Source organism: Rhamphochromis longiceps, linkage group LG13, assembly GCF_057381845.1.
Source record: "Rhamphochromis longiceps isolate RC_006_pf linkage group LG13, R_longiceps_female_GT1.1, whole genome shotgun sequence".
NCBI lineage: Eukaryota > Metazoa > Chordata > Actinopteri > Cichliformes > Cichlidae > Rhamphochromis > Rhamphochromis longiceps.
Window position 1 is genome coordinate 13,616,288 of NC_140569.1, and position 17,926 is coordinate 13,634,213.

General features: G+C 39.3%; 3 protein-coding genes across 3 annotated transcripts; 1 reads left to right on the forward strand and 2 right to left on the reverse strand.

Annotated features, from left to right (window-relative positions):
- Window positions 1-756: 756 nt before the first annotated feature.
- mzt1 (mitotic spindle organizing protein 1) lies at window positions 757-5,637 on the reverse strand. Its single transcript, XM_085428369.1, has 3 exons — window positions 5,364-5,637; window positions 5,047-5,192; window positions 757-1,214 (listed from the first exon to the last, which is right to left on the reverse strand). The coding sequence occupies exons 1-3, from the start codon at window positions 5,413-5,415 to the stop codon at window positions 1,191-1,193; spliced, it is 222 nt and encodes a 73-aa protein (XP_085284495.1). The 5' UTR covers window positions 5,416-5,637; the 3' UTR covers window positions 757-1,190.
- A 45-nt stretch (window positions 5,638-5,682) lies between these two features.
- Window positions 5,683-10,488, forward strand: bora (bora aurora kinase A activator). Its single transcript, XM_085427819.1, has 12 exons — window positions 5,683-5,806; window positions 6,078-6,232; window positions 6,329-6,435; window positions 6,589-6,634; window positions 6,733-6,811; window positions 6,940-6,984; window positions 7,085-7,141; window positions 7,248-7,516; window positions 7,828-7,990; window positions 8,438-9,000; window positions 9,097-9,228; window positions 9,501-10,488. The coding sequence occupies exons 2-12, from the start codon at window positions 6,083-6,085 to the stop codon at window positions 9,519-9,521; spliced, it is 1,632 nt and encodes a 543-aa protein (XP_085283945.1). The 5' UTR covers window positions 5,683-5,806; window positions 6,078-6,082; the 3' UTR covers window positions 9,522-10,488.
- Window positions 10,354-17,713, reverse strand: dis3 (DIS3 exosome endoribonuclease and 3'-5' exoribonuclease). The gene is made up of 21 exons (XM_085427817.1): window positions 17,381-17,713; window positions 16,405-16,562; window positions 16,002-16,198; window positions 15,805-15,878; window positions 15,503-15,670; window positions 15,187-15,348; window positions 14,890-15,003; window positions 14,600-14,737; window positions 14,275-14,421; window positions 14,024-14,140; window positions 13,833-13,934; window positions 12,975-13,039; window positions 12,784-12,868; window positions 12,499-12,626; window positions 12,314-12,400; window positions 12,024-12,180; window positions 11,541-11,755; window positions 11,228-11,396; window positions 10,994-11,152; window positions 10,773-10,895; window positions 10,354-10,631 (listed from the first exon to the last, which is right to left on the reverse strand). The coding sequence occupies exons 1-21, from the start codon at window positions 17,597-17,599 to the stop codon at window positions 10,563-10,565; spliced, it is 2,853 nt and encodes a 950-aa protein (XP_085283943.1). The 5' UTR covers window positions 17,600-17,713; the 3' UTR covers window positions 10,354-10,562.
- Between the last annotated feature and the right edge of the window lie 213 nt (window positions 17,714-17,926).

Below are 17,926 nucleotides of genomic sequence, written 5' to 3' on the forward strand. Positions count from 1 at the left end.
GAACACCTAAGCTCTCACACATAAGGGGACACAGACAAGCTACTGATAAAAGCCTGTGTGAATAAGAGGTCTCCTCTAGCCTATATATGGCCTGTGGAGGAATGTTCCCTGCTCTCAGCATTTTCTCTCGTCTCGAAGATGAATAGATCTATTTTAAAGACAGGACAAAAACAAAACAATGCATGTGCTTGTACGTGATTTAGGAGTTTTATTCCTTGTTGATCAAAGATGTGTTTTCTTTTTTTTTTGGGGTGGGGGGGTGGGAGGGGCAAGTTTGCAGTATTCTCCAATGATTTTTGAGAATAGAGCACAGACGTAAAGGAGGAAAGATTTCAGAGCAACAGTGCATCCTGCTGTAAAGAATGACCCTTGTTCAAGTCTCCGTTTTTGAAGTGCGTCCTGCACGGTCTGTTTTTGTATTACACTGTGCAATGTTCCGCCAGTATCTTTTCCTTTTCACCCAGTCTGACAGGAAAAATAATTTCCTTTGTAAAATCCTGCACAAAGATAACCTCCCAATAAAAGGTGAAGGGGTGCAACTATGAATTCATCGGGATGGATTTGGAAAACTGGCTCAACATAAAACAAAAATAAAGAAATAAAATGTGAAAAAAATGTGATTTTAAAAAGTACCTGATTAAAATCACAGAAATGGTGAGTCAGTAGGAAAAACTTGGTGGAATAAATTACAACTGTGCAAGCTTCCCAACAGCGATAAAGACCCCTGACTGTAATAAGAAAGACAACACCACCTGGTGGCCGCTCACTGTAACACTTTAATTTACACTTCATCTGCTACATGTAAAACAAAAATGGCAAATGTTGAGAAAAAACAGAAATGCAAAACTAAAACAATTCACAATATATTATAGATCTTAAAAAAACAAAACAAATTAATGATCAGAAATCGAGTCTGCACTCAAATTAAGGCAGGAAGTCAATTATAGCCTGAAGTAACAGGAAACACATGGAGTATGTCTATATTTGAGACAGAATGGTTGCGTATGAGCTCATTTCAGGAGAAGACTACATTAAAAACACAAAAGAGAAGCACATTAGTCACCAATTAGACACACAGTGCCAAAACGGAGACAAATCTGATTGGCTGGCGATCCCATGTATGTACACTTGCAGGTAGGAGGCACGATCCCATTAAAAGGTCCAAAAACTTAAGTGATCTGTTTTTATCTTCAGTTTGTACAGTTCTCGGAAGCCTGAAAGAGAAAATAAATAAAATGCTAGTTAGTCATCATCACGACTCATATTTTTACCAGTAAAAAGCATAGGACATCTTTGCCAAACAAAAAATGAATGGATGGGAAAAGATGAGGAAAACACAAAGGCTGCCTCAAAATTAATATCACACATTACCTTTGATGTGGTTTTTCAGTCTCTGCGATGAGAACCAAAGAGTTTTTTTTTTTTTTTTTTTTTAAATTTAGCACAAACAGAAAACTGTAAGCGAAATCAACACAATTAACAGACCAACCAGAACTAAACCTCTCAGTCTGTACTGTCTGTCATTCTGACATACACTCACACCTTGATAGAACCGGGATGGACCACCTTTGGCCTTCAGCACTGAAATAACTCTTCAAGGCACAGACAGAGATTTCAGTCCATACTAACATCACAGCATCACACAGTTGCTGTGGATTTGTCAGCTGCACACCTATGATGCTCTACTGGGATCTGGTAAATCTGGGTGCCATCTGAATACAGTGAAATAACCAGTTTTGGATTATTTGAGCTCTGTTAAATGAAGATAACACACTTTGGTCATTAAAGGGATGGATAAGCTCATCAACAATACTGTCCGGTTTCCACTAAGGGGCCCAAAGAGTGCCAAGAAAACATCCAACCCGATTACACCACCATCAGCGTCCTGAATTCTTGATAAAAGGGCGCCTTTGCAAACCGTAGCCTCAGTTTCCTGTTCTTAGCTGACAATAATGCCACCCAGTGTGGTATTCTGCTGCTGTGGGCAATCTGCTTCAATGTTCAGCACATTATACGTTCAAAGATGGTCTTCTACATACATTTGTTGCAACAAGTGGTTCTTTTTAGTTGCTGTTGCCTTCCTATCAGCTCAAAGCAGTCTGGGGATTCATGGCAGGAAAATCCCAGTAGATCAGCAGTTTCTAAAATACTCTGACCAGCCTGTCTGACACCAACAACTATCCTGTGTTCAAAGTCAACTAAATCACCTTTCTGATAATTGGTTTCAGGTTCAGCAGGTTGTTTTGACCATCTCTACATGTCTGCCTAAATACATCAAGACGCTCACATGTGATGGGTTAAGATGTTTGCTGTATTGAGGACTTGAGCAGTTGTACCTAATAAAGTAAGTGTACAGTAGGTCGCTTTTAGATCAATGTTCCTGCCAGCGTCATACTCACAGTAGCCTGATGACACCGAAGGACACGTGTAGAATATTTATCATCAATACCAAAGATTAGTTTGCTTGTGGGCTTGAGCACTGACCACATTTGCTCTTCATGCTTTTTATTTTTGTTCTCCAAGCAAGGTAGGTAGGTGTGTGTGTGTGTGTGTGTGTGTGTGTGTGTGTGTGTGTGTGTGTGTGTGTGTGTGTGTGTGTGTGTGTGAGAGAGAGAGATTTTGAGTACTGGATGGTAATTCTAAGAACGCTGTATGTATCCTTTCATACACAGCTTGAGAGAAAAAGAGATCTCTCTTTGGAATTGGGGAATAGAGAAAATGCAACATACACAAGAAACGCCAAAAATTAGAAATGAGTGAATGGGACAAAATGCTTTTTGCATGTGCTATGACTGTTTATGGCATTTTCTATTTGTTAAGGAAACTGCATGCAGTAAGACTTCTGTTGAGAGATATGAAGAAAAAAAAATTGTTACAAAGGCTCACTTATAGTAATGACTTTTTTTGCAAGTTGACTGGGGTGGTCTTTTAGACAGGAAGCCAACAGATTATAGATGCAGCAGAGGATATCTGAAAGGGGCCAATAGCAGCAGGTTAGGAGAGAACTTTATATAAAAACCCCTTCTGTGAATCTGGTACTTCATATCCTGATATGCATTAAATGACCAGAGTTTATTTTCTGGACGACATGTTAAGCCTCTTTCAATGAGCAAAATAATCTTCGTTGGAAGTATGTGTTTAAGATTTGGTTATATTGATTCTTATATCTATGCAAATCTAATAATATGCCCATAATGCTTTAAAATCAGGTGTTTTGCTTACTTTGTGTCGGCATATCTCAGTAAAACTGCAATGGAAAAAGAGGTTCTGTCACCCTACACCAGGCCGCATCTTTATAAACATTCTTAAATTTCAGATGTTATCTTCACACACACACCTGCTGCAGGCAGTTCACCTTTCAGCCTGTCACACTGCCATTGCTGGTGTTCGCTTTAGTATTGACATCAATTAAACATCTGAATAAGTCTGGAAAGACTCGGTTGGCTGGTGTGATGATAAAAAGAACAGGTATTACATATTTGAGGGATTACACACAACACTTTTCTTAAACATAATGGATTAAGTTGCTTAATTATTCCCAGGAGAAAGTTTTCTCCATAAAATGACCTGAAACTCATTGTTTCATAATTATAGAATTTTGTCTCATATTATATAACAGCATAAACCTATACAGTCCCACACACAGAAACAAATCCCTATCCTACTGAAGACACGCATATGATCTTTGCTCTAGTATTTTTCTTTAGTATTTAGGCATGAACACAAAGTATGCTGGGCTGGGGTCAGCATTCGCTCAGCTTTAACATCACTCTGGGTTCTTGGCTAGATTAGCGTTAGCATATCGTCTGTGCAGGTGCTTGTAAAGATCTGTAGTTAGGTTAGCAGCAAAATTCAGTTGTTTTTGTCCTGGACACAGTTTGCAATTTACCATCGCACTGGCTTTTAAAACTAAAGTATTGTTTAGATCCATGCTGTAGACTGTGTCACTATTTTCCTCCTCCAGCGCCATGAGAACTGATAAGCAAATCTGATAGGCAGGCAGGCTAACAATTCCAAAGAATTTAACTACTTGGACCGATTCACACAGACAAGTGACTGCCACTGTGAAAAGTATTAGTATTTTTCTAAACACATAGTTTCAAGCATATTTAACATATTTCAAACAAATGGTCTCGCAGAAATCACCTCTTCCTCGATGTCAAAAAGAGATGTTTGACTTTTAGAGGAAATTTAAAAAAAATAAAATAAAAATAATGCACCGAAGCCCATTAACGTTATAGGCAAGGATGGTAAAACGGTGGACAGGTACTTGAGTGTTCACTTGAATGAAAGACTGGTCTGGAGGATAAATAGTGATGCTATGTACAAGAAGGGTAAGAGCAGACCGGACTTTCTAAGCTCAAATTCAGTTAGCAGTGGGAGGCAGCATCAGTGCCAGAGATGCCAGCAGGATCAACAAACTAATCCACAAGTTTGGAACCATCATTGGCTGGAATCTGGAGTCATTTAAGTCAGTGAGGGACAGGAGGTCACTGAACAAACTGCTTACCATTATGGCCAACTCACTCCATTCCAAACTACAGAGGACTGACTCTGCGTACATAAAAAAAAAAAGCATTCCTACTGTTCTCTATAAAACTCTACAAGTCTCCTTTACATAACTGGTGAAAAAAGGTGAAACAAGATGGCAGAGATATTTCTGTATCAAACCTTCTTCCTGTGATTTCTCAGATTTATAGTGTACATGTTCTTTTGCCACTGCAAAATTAATGCAGACAGACCTGTGTTCAAATTGGAATCAAAATTAACCTAACCCCATGCATGTCTCTGGACTGTGGGTGGACTGCGAGTACCTGGAGACAATATGCAAAACGTCATACAGAAAGGACCCAGACTGGATTCATGTTGCACTACCTTTCCTAACAAGGAATCAAGTATAAGCCTGTGGTACCTTTAATAATGCTGTAGATTATACCATTTTTATCCTTCTGCCGCTTTAACAATAATTTCCTTGTTGGCTCAGTAAATTATCTACATGTATATACAATGTGAGCTGATTAGCTTTAAGGGAGGCTGTGTCTGTACCTTGAGGGACTCGGAAGCTTTCCGCAGTTCTTTGATGACTGCAGAAAGGGCTTCTGGGTTGATTCCCTGCTCACACAGTCTCACGCATATGGACAGAGACTCCATATCCAAGCCAGTGTTGAGCAACCTGGAGATCTCCAGCAACACTGTTGGGGGAGGAAGTAAAAAGAGACACAGCTATGACACACATGCTAAAACGTACTAATAATATATATATATATATATATATATATATATATATATATATATATATATAGATGAATTTTCAACTATTACACAAATACACAAAACACTACACGCAGAAATTTCATATTTACCGTCCATCGTCTCCCGTACTGCGTTTAGATTTGCGTTTGCTGCACTGGCCATAGTGATGGATGATTATAGCTAGCCAACGCTTGCTAGCAAGTGGCTGACAAATTAAGATTTAGAGACACAACGCAAAAAAATCAGCCAGATTTCAGGCGTTTCGTATACATTTAGATTGAATCAGCAAAAACCAGGCTAGCACAATCACGTAAAGGTCAATATAAGATCCTAGCTAGCTGACAGCGCTCATTGCCGCTACTCGCGAAAGTGTGCTGAAGGAAGTGACGACATGAAATTCTTCATTGGTTACGCGAGCTTCCTGCGACGATTCTATTGGCTAGCCTGCCTTGTGGGCGAAATTAAAAAAACGTTTGAACTGGTCTCTCTGCTGATTGTTTGCTGCTGGCTTTTCAATGAATATTGCTGTTAGAGTTCCGGCTCGTTCACAATTGTAAGTACCAACAGTTGTAAGGCAAACGTTATCTAGTTCTTGCGTAAATGTATAAATAACTTAGGGGTGAAGTGAAATGTGTGAAGCTAAATCCTCTTTTTAAAAGCTGCTTCCTTCGAAGGTTTGTTAACGCTATAGAAACAGAGGAAGTAATGTAGCCAACGTACTAGAGGTAGAACAAAACGGAAAATCTTACAACGAAATAATTTTAGTGTCTTTTTGTATTTGGATTGTCATTTATCGTCATCCCGACTTGGATATTTCTTGTCAGCTAAAATGGGGGACCATGCTCAGATCCAGATCACTCCAGAGACTCCAGGCAGGCCCTCCATTAGAAACCCCTTTGAAAGTCCAAACGACTATCACCATCTTCGCGAACCGCTGGTGCCAAGTCCATCTGTATTTAAGTCCCTACCTTGTAAAGCTGTAAGTTTTAAATTTACTTCATATCATCTACTCAACTCATTTACTCATGAGTGGATGTAGTCTCTTAATAATTTTAGACTTGTTTAATTTACCCAGACTCCACCTAAGTTTAACTGGTCTATTGATGAAATGGCCAGTCTCCTACCAGTGCACATAGACCCAGAGGAAATTCAGCGGCAATCTTTTTACCTCAGTCAGACAAGGTAAGTGATGTAATACGGCTGACACTGTGACAAATGTGAAATTCTTTGAGGAAGATCTGTATTGTTTTATCTTGTGATTTTAATACCTCCTCTATGTATTAAACCTGGGGAGCTTATTAAAGACTCTATCAAAGTGAGTGGTCTTTCTTTTAGGACGGATTCGGACATTGAGGAAAAACGTCAGAATGCTATTGAGCAGGTAACCAAATGTCATCTTTGCTAATGATACAGACTTTAGTGTACCCAGAATTTATAGATTCCCTTTGTACTGATGTCATTATCCTGTCTCCAATAAAGTTTTTCACCAAAGGAATAATTGTCCCTTCCCCCTGGGCTGCACCAGAGACCCGTAAAGTCCCTCAGATTTCTAAGAATAGTAAGTTGTCTTATCGTTTATGTTACTTCTTAATTCTTGTAGGTTTTGTATTTGTATTTATTCTGTTTTTATCCATAGATTTCTGTTAAACTCTGGTTTTGTAAAAACTTTTATTTTTAATGTTGAAGGTTCAATGTCTGCAATGATTGCAGAGGAGCCAGAAAAAATTTCAGGTCTGTTACTTTTTTTTTTTTTTTAACCTGTTTTGCCTTTTTTTTTTTCTTTTACCTACTTTTTATATATATACATAACTTTGTGTGTTTTGATCTACAGTTGGATGTCAGACAACCCTTACATTGCCTTTGGCTTTTGATTTGGAGAAAGTTCTAGGTAAACCTTGACTAAACACCAACAGGATCATTGTGAGAAAAAGAAAATCAAACAATCTGCTGTCAAGTCACTGTTTCTGTTTTTTGTTTTTGTTTTTTCCTCACAGGGGAATATTACCATTATGAAGAGGTGTGTGATCCAGTGCAGGAGAGTCTGAGCAGCTCCTCCTTGCGACGAAAACTATTCCTTGATGGCCAAAATAGTTATAGTGGCTCAGACAGCTCGAGCCCTCCAAGTCCAGAGAGAGGCAATGCCGGTCAGGAAAAGCCATCTCCCAAGAGAGGAGACTGCATTGAAGGTTCTGAGGGAGAAGCTGTATCTGCTATCTTTTCCTCCCCTTCGGCCTGTGGTGTGTCAGCTCCGACGCCTTCTACAGTGAGTAGAGGAGTGTAGAGATTTCATATACACAACCGTTACCCAAACGATTTATTTTAGGCATAAAATTCAAGAGAAAAAATGCATCTAGAGATCATATTTTGCTCAACGAATAATTTTAATAACAGGAAAATGAACATTGACACTGTTAGCCTTCACCCAGGCTTACATTAAATAGTTGCTGTTGATTTGTTTTTGTGTTTTTGCTGCCTTAAAGGATTGTGAGCCTACACAGGTTTTTATCTTCTTTGTTAAGCAGTTTACACGTAATGAAATGTGCTATATAAATAAAATTTCTATTGCTATTTTAGGGTCAGTTCTCTTCGAGTCCCATCCAGCACGGACGCTTCCGGGATTGTAGCCTTGGCAGCATCGACAGTCCTCTCTTCCGTGATAGGTCCTCTCCTGCTGGCCTCATCTCCCCCACAATTTCTCCTATTGTTGCACATGCAGAACGCACACCTGTTGGCTCAGGTACACAGTTGTAACTAAAACACTAGTTACACTTTGTAACTAAAATTTTAATATCCAAACAAATCAAAATTGGAGAAATATTGGCTAAGGCTACATCCACACTGACACGGTTTTGTATTTAGTGTGTCTGTGTGTGTCAACAGTTTTCATCCAGCTAGTAGTTTTAAATCTTCCTCTATAATACATAATCCTTTGAGTATGGTGGTGATGCCTCCATGTGTTTAGTTGGTGATATTATAAAATGCAGAATAAGTTGCATTGCAGCAAGAAGAACACCTATAATTTGGTCTTTACATTAAATTAGCAACTGGTAATCGAGGCAGATGTGTCTTTATCTTCTGAATGGGGTCGTGCTTCAGGAATGTTATGATCCAATAAAGAATATGTGACTGAGAAGACAAAATGTTGGTAAAAAGGCAAGTAATTGTTACTGTGTTCTTTCTTTAGCTGAGAGAAACCAGCCTAGCTGTTTGACCCCACGTGGTGCCCCCTTGGATATAGTCGCTTCCTGCAGTGAGAGTCCATTTGTTGAGGGTTGCTCTCCCATTCGTAGCTGCTCCCCACACCAGCTCCATTGCCACAATGAACCCCAGCGCATTTCTCGACCCAGGCCCAGACCTAGAGGCCGCTGCTGGGCTTCCCCTCCCCTCATCTCACCGATCCTCAACCCTAAGCTCCCAGACAATGAGGTGGCTGAAGAACACCTCCCCTCTGCCACTCGCTCTTCTTTCCCCTCTATGGAATTAGATTCATCATCACCCCTGACACAAGACTCTCACCCCACCAACACTGAGAGGGTTGGCGTGGACCCAATGGAACCTGTGAAAATGGAGGAAGGCAAGGAGACAGAAATTGAACCGAGGCTCGAGTATGAGGAGGACGAAGGTGTGGGGCCTTCCGAGCAGCTGACCAGCTCTCGCATGGTTAATGCATCAGCAACAGAAAACTCTCATATGTTTGTGTCTCTCCTGGCAGAGGGAAGCAGCATACGCTACGATTCTAGCATGCAGGTTTGTAAAAAGAGCTTAATCCCAGCAAGGATAATTTCATATTGATGTTTTGGGTAACAGAATATTTCTGATTGACTGCTTTTTGCACGTGTTCAGGTGGACAGCGGTTATAACACTACCTCAGCAGTCAGTCTTATTGATGGCACCAACAAAGACTGTGACAAAGAATTCTTCAGTTCACACATGGCAGAAGACGCCTTCCAAGTCACTCGACACACTAAAGTAAAGGTACTGACTTTACACACAATCACAAGAATGTGGATATTCGAGTTTGTGCCTTTAAAACTATTAGTTATTATCCGCATTAAGTTTTGATGCTTTAAAAAAAAATTGTTTAATAAAATTTAAGCAACTCTTCACTAAGAAAAACTCAAGATTAGACACTTTAAACAATGACCACATGTTCGTGTAACAGAAAACCCTGAAGTGTGCTCTAGTGTGTACATTGTATATCCTTACTTTCTTTTTCTTTCATTAAAACTAAGTTTCTTCTCTTTCAGGTGTTTTTTCCTCACCACTGAGGCAACTGATAGATGGATTGAAAGGGATTCTTCTTCTAGTGAAAGCATGTGCTTAATATGTTGCAATCAAATATAACAAGGTTTACACTATGTCTAAAGCATTTATGGTAAATATGTTTGGTTAGACTGAATTGTGTTAACTGTTAAATGAGGTATGAATACAACCATGGGGTTTCACAAGTTACCTGACTGGAAGCAGTTTCTTTAATCACAGGTTATCAAAGGGAAGTCTAATCCACAGACAGGTGTACTTTTGAAACCAGCATAAAACTATCAAGTCTGCATTCAACTTGCACAACGATAACCTTCCTGAAAGCTGTATTGATCCTAGCACCATTTTTGTTGTTTGGGGAGGTTTGTTTTCTTTTCATTTGGTGTTGGATGTACGTTGACTTTCTGGCGACATCAGATCTGAGCTGTATTTATGATTTTTATAAAACTTTTTTTATCATGTTGTTTTGATACTGAGTTGTTTTATATCACAGTCTGATGCACTGAATAATGTCACTAATGAATTAAAAGCTGACTGAGCCATTTCTTCGCTCTGTTTCTAATAGTTAAATTCAGTTTCTGGATTATTGTCACATTAAGTTGCGTTCAAGTTTGGTTTTTTTGACTGGCTTCAGGACACGTTGTTTTACGGACCTCTGCACAGGGTGTTTATTTGCTAATAATTTAAATCAACCCAAGGAATAAAAGTAAAACAAAACTGTAAACGGTGAAATCTTCCAATATTTTGGCTTATGACTCCATTCAAATCATGTTTGAAAATAATTCTGAGAAGTACATCAAAAACAATTATTTTAATAAAAAAAAAAATTTTTTTAATGACTATCATTAAAATACCTTTAATATATAAGACAGCTTACTCTTCCAACAAATGTTTTAAATCATAAGAGCAAAATTTTACTCATTAGAAAAGAGTTTTTTTTTTTTTTTTTTTTAAAAGCAAAATAAAACAACTAAACTTTATCAATACATCAAACAGTCCAAGCTGGAACATCATGTGGTTTAGGTGAAAACCGAGAGCTCCTTCCTGGGTCAGTGGTCCAATTTTTGTTTCTTGGCTGGTCTTTCGGTATCTGGGGCTGGGACACTCACACCAGGGATCTAAAATAAAACAAACTTTTATTTCTAGGGAAAAAACGAGCACATTTTCTTATCATGGTTGACTGAAATCTGTATCTTAATAGTATTCAATTTATTCTGAATACTTTTAACTGTTAAAAGTTCAGTTTTGGTCTTTCTTACCACTGGTTCAATCAAAGCCATGCGGATCTTCTGGTGCTGAATATTGGAGTCATCTAGGCTGATGGTGACCTTCACCTTGTCGAATATGTGGAACTTGTGCTGTTCTACAGACAGAGTGGGACCCTACACACGTGCAAAAAAACAAAAACCATGTTAAACCTTACTGACTTTCTATGCATAGCTGACTGCTTTTAAATTTAAAAAGAGAAAGGTGTTTATACCTCTTCCTCAAACACAATGTTTGGGGAAACCTTGTCTTTTGAGTCAAAGAACACAGTTCCCTCCAAGCCAAACTTTGGGATGAGTACGATGATTGCGTTCTTCCTCACAAACAGAACGAATCCTTCTTCATTAAGTATTCCTCGGCTCTTAAAAAACAACTGCAGGAAAAAAGGGGTTTTAATATGAAGCAAAGACAGCCAGTTCACACAGTTCAGATGCTGATATGCGTTTACCTGTGTGTGGAAGGCCACAGAAGCCCGCTGTGCATACTGAGACATTTTGTGTCTGTAGTTGAGGTTATTGCAGAGAGCTGACTGTTTATGCTTGTCCATTAAATCTGGGTAGGTGGTGTCTGCACCTATAGCCACTGCCAGCAGTCGGTGCACGATGATATCAGCGTACCTGAGCACAAGATAAAAACCATGAAACCGGATGACAAAAGAGTATATTAACAACTGATCCATAATCAATTGTGAACATCTCTTTGTTAGAAAAGCCTGACGTACACATATTTTGCCAAGATGTGTAGAACATCTGTTTTCATACCTCCTGATAGGGGACGTGAAGTGCGTATAAATGGGCGAGGCGAGACCATAATGATGGAAATCGCTGTCCATGCCAGAACAAAAATAGACGGCTTGCATCATGCAGCGAGTGGCCAGGATGCGCAGCAGCGTGTTAAAGTATGGGAATCCATCCACTTTGGCTGCATCAAGCGAGTCAGCCAGTGCCTTTGCTGAATCTGTGTGGATCTTGACCTCCTGATGGGAGTTGGAAACAAAAATGTTGACACATTAAAATATTTTTCCTATTAAAAACGTAACCATATTTACTAGTTTTTCTACTTAATGTACTGCTGTGATTCAACTAGAAGCAGAGACTTATGCAGTTGCTTTCCAATGTGAGAGAAACCCACAAAACTATTTCAAATTAAAAATGCTCTTAGTCAGGATCTTGAATTAAAGCTGCTTTACTGACACAATGTTCTTCTTTCATAGCAGGAACTCACATGACTGTTCCTTTGCTCACCTTAGACTTTGCAGCTTTGATTAGGATGTCATAGTTAGACGGAGGTGGTGCTGGGTGTTTCCTCAGCAGAGCGCACTCTGAGAATTCATCGTAAATCTTCTGAGCAACTGAAATATTGGCCAGCAACATGAACTCTTCGACCATTGAGTTTGTCTCCCTAATGAACAGGAGATGATTTTATTTACACTCATTAAAAACACAGCATGACTCATACGCTGAAAAATATGAAGACAAAGAGGCTTCTGCAGAGAAATGGATTCTGCAGAGTGCTCCTTTTCAAAGTTACCTACATGAGTTCTTTGGTCTGAAGATCAATGGGGTCGTGAGTTTCACTGTCCATGTGAAAACGGACCTCTAAAGAGGACAGTGTCAGTGCCCTAAATGATATCAAAATGAGATTCATGTGAATTACAACAAGTCTAAATATCCAGCTTTTTGCCTTTGTTTTTTACTATTCTTTCACTTTGGTCTTTACCCTTTCTCTATCCTCTGCCTCTTGAGGATTTTAGCTAGTTTGTTCAGACCCCGTAGGCTTTTTGTTATATCGTCATTCTTGTTGGTGTCATCAATCCTCATCTGGGCCTCAGCATAGGTCAAAGATGCCTGGACCAAAACAAAGAAAATCATCAATAATAGTAATAATAAACCTTACTCAGAAACAAAATTATTGCATAAAATCTAACACAAAATGGTAACATTAAAAAAAAGGTATAAATTTAAAAAACAAAATGCTAACTGTCCGTGTGTGTTGGCACGATACCTTGGAGTTAATAACACTTTTTGTGAATCGAGTCTTTAGAATTTCAGCCTTGTGGTTTATTTCCCAGATACACGAAAAGGCGAGTCTGGTGAAAGCAAATAAAAGAACCAGAATTAGACACAAACAGTCTAAGTACATTCATTTTATTCATTTAATGGGAAAAGGCCGCGTGTATGTGTTTGTGTCACTACCTGTCCACATTGGACCGCAGAGAACAAAGATTGGAGCTGAGCAGTTCAGGAACCATGTCTATCCTCTGCGAGATAAAAAATTAAACACACTGTTAAAAATCAAACATGATCAGATGATTTCAATAAAATACAAATAAGAAGAAATTTGCTCATTTGCTTCTACTATTAGAGCCATTTCTAAGTGAAAGGGCCCTAATAAGCTTGTTTTCACAGTTTCCTGCAGTGTTGAGAAAAACACAGCACAGTGCAATGCAAGCATGAAGACCGGAGAGCAATCGCACAATCAAACTTTGAAATCAGCACGGTATTACGTACATTCGGTGTGACACATATTTATGTGACCAATAAAAATAGACCAAAAATGCAGAGTGACAGGGAGCAGGAGCTACATTCGACTTGGTAAAACAAAATCTGTGCACATGGAACGGATGAATGGAGGTCTGCAGGGATTTGGACTGGATTTTATGGATGAAAAAGGTGATGTATTATGGCATGTTCTGTGAGAAGTTCCAGTTGCACTACTAAATGTTATAAAATACTGACAAAAGCCAGCCCAGTCCCTTTGAGATCAACGCACTCTAAGATTTCTCCTGCACTGATAAAACTGCATCGCATTAGCTGACTTTTGTGACAAAACATTGAGATCGAAGAGGTTAAGGTGCTACAGAGAAAGTATATTTCACTTCTACTTCCTCCCAAAGTAAAAGAGTTTAACTTCAGTCCTAAATTGTTTCACCTGACTAATTAAAATAGTTGTCAGCAGAGTGCTTCCTTTTTCTCTTCTGTGGTACTGCTGTTGATATCGTGGTTTAAAACGCATCAATGAAGGATGCGAACATGCGAGGTGGACTTTCTTACTTTGCCACACAGGTACACTGTGGTGCCACGGTTGGCTGCCTCTTTGTCTAGAGCGTTGCCAGGTCTGATGAAGTGGCTGACATCAGCAATGTGGACGCCCACCTGTTGCAAACGAACATGGATAGTACATCAAAAGACTCGCATATACAGTTTTACAGACACAAGTACTTTTACTAATAGTGTATTTGTACCTCGAGGTTTCCATTTTCCAGCTCTCTACAGTGCAGAGCATCGTCTATATCTGTGCATCCTGGAGGGTCCACACTGCAAACTGTCAGAGGCCTCAGGTCCTCCCTTTTCATCATGTCCTGCACCACATACATTTACATTCATTTATGCACAATTGTATATGTGCATGCTGTCAAATTATAGGTTGATGGACCAACTGATGACTTAAATAATATACCTGTGCTCCATTTATCTTAAGGAAAAAAAATGTTACCTCTGGTGTGATGGCCCACGGCATCTTAGGGAGGAAACTGAGTACTGCCTGGGAGAAAGCCTGATGAGGGACATCATGCTCCAGTAGCAGCACCTCCTCTTCTGTGTCCTTCTCCCCTGCACCTCCCAAACTGCGTACAAAATGACCCTAAATAACAAAAATAACAATAATAAAATAGAATGTTTCCATGGACAAATTGGTATTCCTTGAATTTTATATTTTCCTGTAAATGTTGTGCTAATTTTTTATATTAAACTTAACATAGAAATGGTAAGTAGATATGCAGGTTCCAATTATTTGACAGTCTGAAGAGATTCCAACTCACATTTGGATATCTGGAGTCTTTGGGCCAGCCATCAATGGCCACCATGATCCTCTGGCCTGACAGTGTGGATGCCTGCCGCGTTTCAATGCGGATGCGTGGGATACGGCGGTCTGCTGGGGTGAAAAGATGCCGAGTGGACTGAAAGAACAGGAAAAGAATAGGGATTGTCAGTGCTGACAATAAGAGGAAGCACAAAACTATCTGTAACTACTAAGTTGTATTAATTTACGTCAAAGACGCATATCAATTTTGAGGAATGTTCCATATATTATTGAGCAGCTTTAACGTACCTCTTTGATTTGGGAAACATTCAGCATGCCACAGAATGGCCTCCAGTTTCTTTTGATGATCCCCACCACCTTGCCAGTGGGCTTCCTCGCTGCCTCGACTGCAGCTGTTCTCAACTGCTCAAACAACAAGGAGATTATTAATAACACTCTAAGACACCTTTATACATTCAAACATCTACACCAATACTTATTTTAAATTATATTCCAACTAAATTATAAGAAATAAAAAAAGCAAACAACTCAACTATAAGCAAATATACAGATTTATCTAATACCATCTTCTTCCATAAAACTTACTTTCCCCTCCTCTTCTTCAGCATCCTCATCATCCTTTGCGGTGCCTTCATCCTGAAGGACAACTGAGGACGGTGCCACCCACTCACTTCGCGGCAAAAGCTGCACAGCAACCACATCCTGATGCACTGCTCTGTTGAGGTTCTGAAGACCCTGGATGAGAACCTGTGAACAAATAAAAGGACCGTAGAGAGCTTTCAGCATGCTTTCACGATTATTTGCACAGAAAATTACAAACTTAGACTGTTCGACATGATCAACAGAACTATATATTCACAGACAGATGTACATGCACACAAACACACACACACACACACACCTCTGTGCTGTCTTCTCCCTCTCCCTGGACAAACACAGTTGCCTCCAAATAGTTGTCTCTGCTGGCCCTAAAGGTGCCTTGGAGGAAGGAGCTACTTTTAATTCCTGTTTGGATTCTGGATAGGGGAAGGTGCTCTGGAAATAACACTTTACTGCTAGTAATTTCATTCTGATGGAGGAGAGACAAAGAATACCAAAAAAAAAGAGGTTAGGTTAAAAAGAAAATGAGATATGTAAACAGGAGAAACAGATTCAAGTTCAGGTACAGACACCTGACTTTTGTATGTAACAATTTTAGCTTACCTTGTCATCACTGGACAAGGCCAGGCGATCCACAAGCTCAGGGTTTGCTATCAGACTCTTGACATATTCTTCACCTATAAAAAAATTAAAAAAGTATTCTTATTACAAACTGTTAAAGCTGATGTCATTTAAAATTAGATTAAATTTAAAAGAACATAGTTAGAAGGTCTTTTCTTGCTGAAAATGTGATACATTACATTTGTACACCAGCAGGCCGTTGTCCTGTGCTTTCTGCTTGTTCCCTTGATCATTGGTGAGGAGGACCACCTTGAGACCATCTGTGTCAGACTCAAATGTCTTCAGGTGCTGGCTGTACCATTTGACTGCTACACGAATTGCCCGGTCATTTCGGTCATTGGCACTCTCCCCTGGTTCACGTTCAATGAATGTATCTCTGGAAGAGCAGGAATTATAAGGATGGATAAAATAAGGTATCGAGCTTCAAAGTAAAATACAGTTTCATGCCTTTTTAAAGTGATCTGATACCATGAAGAAGAAAAAGATCTTTCTACTTATTACTTTTGTGTGTGTTTATTTTTGACAATACTGTGAAATTTGGATGTCATTATGATGTTAAAAATGCCAACAGTGTTTCTCTACCTGTGGTGTTCATTGGTAAAAGTGTAGAAGCGTTTTTCTTTCTCGTGTATAATGTCCTTCAGGCGTTTGTAGACGGGTGCACTGCGGTGGCGCACCTCCTGCAGTACAGTTTGAAGGATAATCACATTGCAAATCACAGGATCTTCCAGTATATCGATCTGCAGGACAAAGTGTACACAAAGTGTTAGGGAATCAGGTGCAATGCTTAAAAGGAATCTTTCACCTAAATTGATGTCAGATATCTGTTCCAACTGGTTAATAAGAACTGGCCAAAAAACACTTTCTGAATATGGTCAGTCTTTTTTCTTGAATAATAGGCAAACAGTCACTACTGATCACTACTCAAGTCAGTAAAAACAAAAACAAAAAACCCCAACTTTTATTAACTTTGTATTGAATCTGTAATTGTTACTATATCTGCTGATCTCTCTGTTAGGTCACTTTTGAAAAAGATATATAGGTGTGTAAAAAGGAAAATATTGACATTGGCCAGAAAAAGTGTTATTTGTCAATAACATAAGTTTAATGGCCCCAGTTTGTGCTTTTTGTGTCTTCTTCTTGTGACTACTCCCCTTTAGGGCCCCCCAAAGCAGATCATCTCACCCTATCCTAGAACTGTCTGTTACATCCTTTGCAAGTCTTCCTTAATTCAATCCATGAAACTGCTCTGGCATATTCTCTTTTGTTGCTGCCTCGCCTCTCTAACTTTGTATGCAAACTGCTTAACCTGAACTGTCCTACTAATGTACTCGTTTCTAATCCTGTCCATTCTGGTCACTCGCATCTTCTACTATCTACTACCTCGAGCACAGCCATGATTTGTGCTTCTTCTATAGTATACTGTACTTTTAGGGGCATCATCGCAGTACTTGAGTCACAAACTTGCACTATGTGCCTAGGGAAGAGAAGTCAAAGCTTACACGTTTAGAATACCATATTCAATTGTTTGAAGAAATTTGATGTCACTTTTTACTACCTGATGAAGCACCACATTGGTGTCAGGGACCAGATAATGTGGATAGGAGCAGAGACTGCTCTCCATACACGCGTCTTTCTGCAGCACCGTGGACTCCTGTTTGCATTCAGTGCAAACTTCACTCCCGCACCAAATATCATCCCTCAGATAATGCTCACGCACTACCTTCATCACCCCACCCGACCGGGTCTTCTTAACGAAGGTTTTAGACTTCAACATAATGACGATAATAAACCGAAAACAGATAAAATTCAGATGTTTTCTGCTACCAACTGATGGTAAGCCTTCAACTCCCCATGTGTAAACTACCTCTTTGGCCCGACAAAACTTTCCAAAGGTTTTGAGAAAAACACTGCGTCTAACTTTACGCGTTTTTGATCGTTTATATTCCCATTTATAATCTTCTGCATTTAGAAATCATGTCGAATAAGAAGCATGTTATGTCGAAAAACACAAAAGTATTTTTCAGCATTGTGTAAAATATTATACATGTTAAAAGTTAGTTTTGGCTGGCCATCTAATTGTTTGTTGAAAACAAATTCTTAA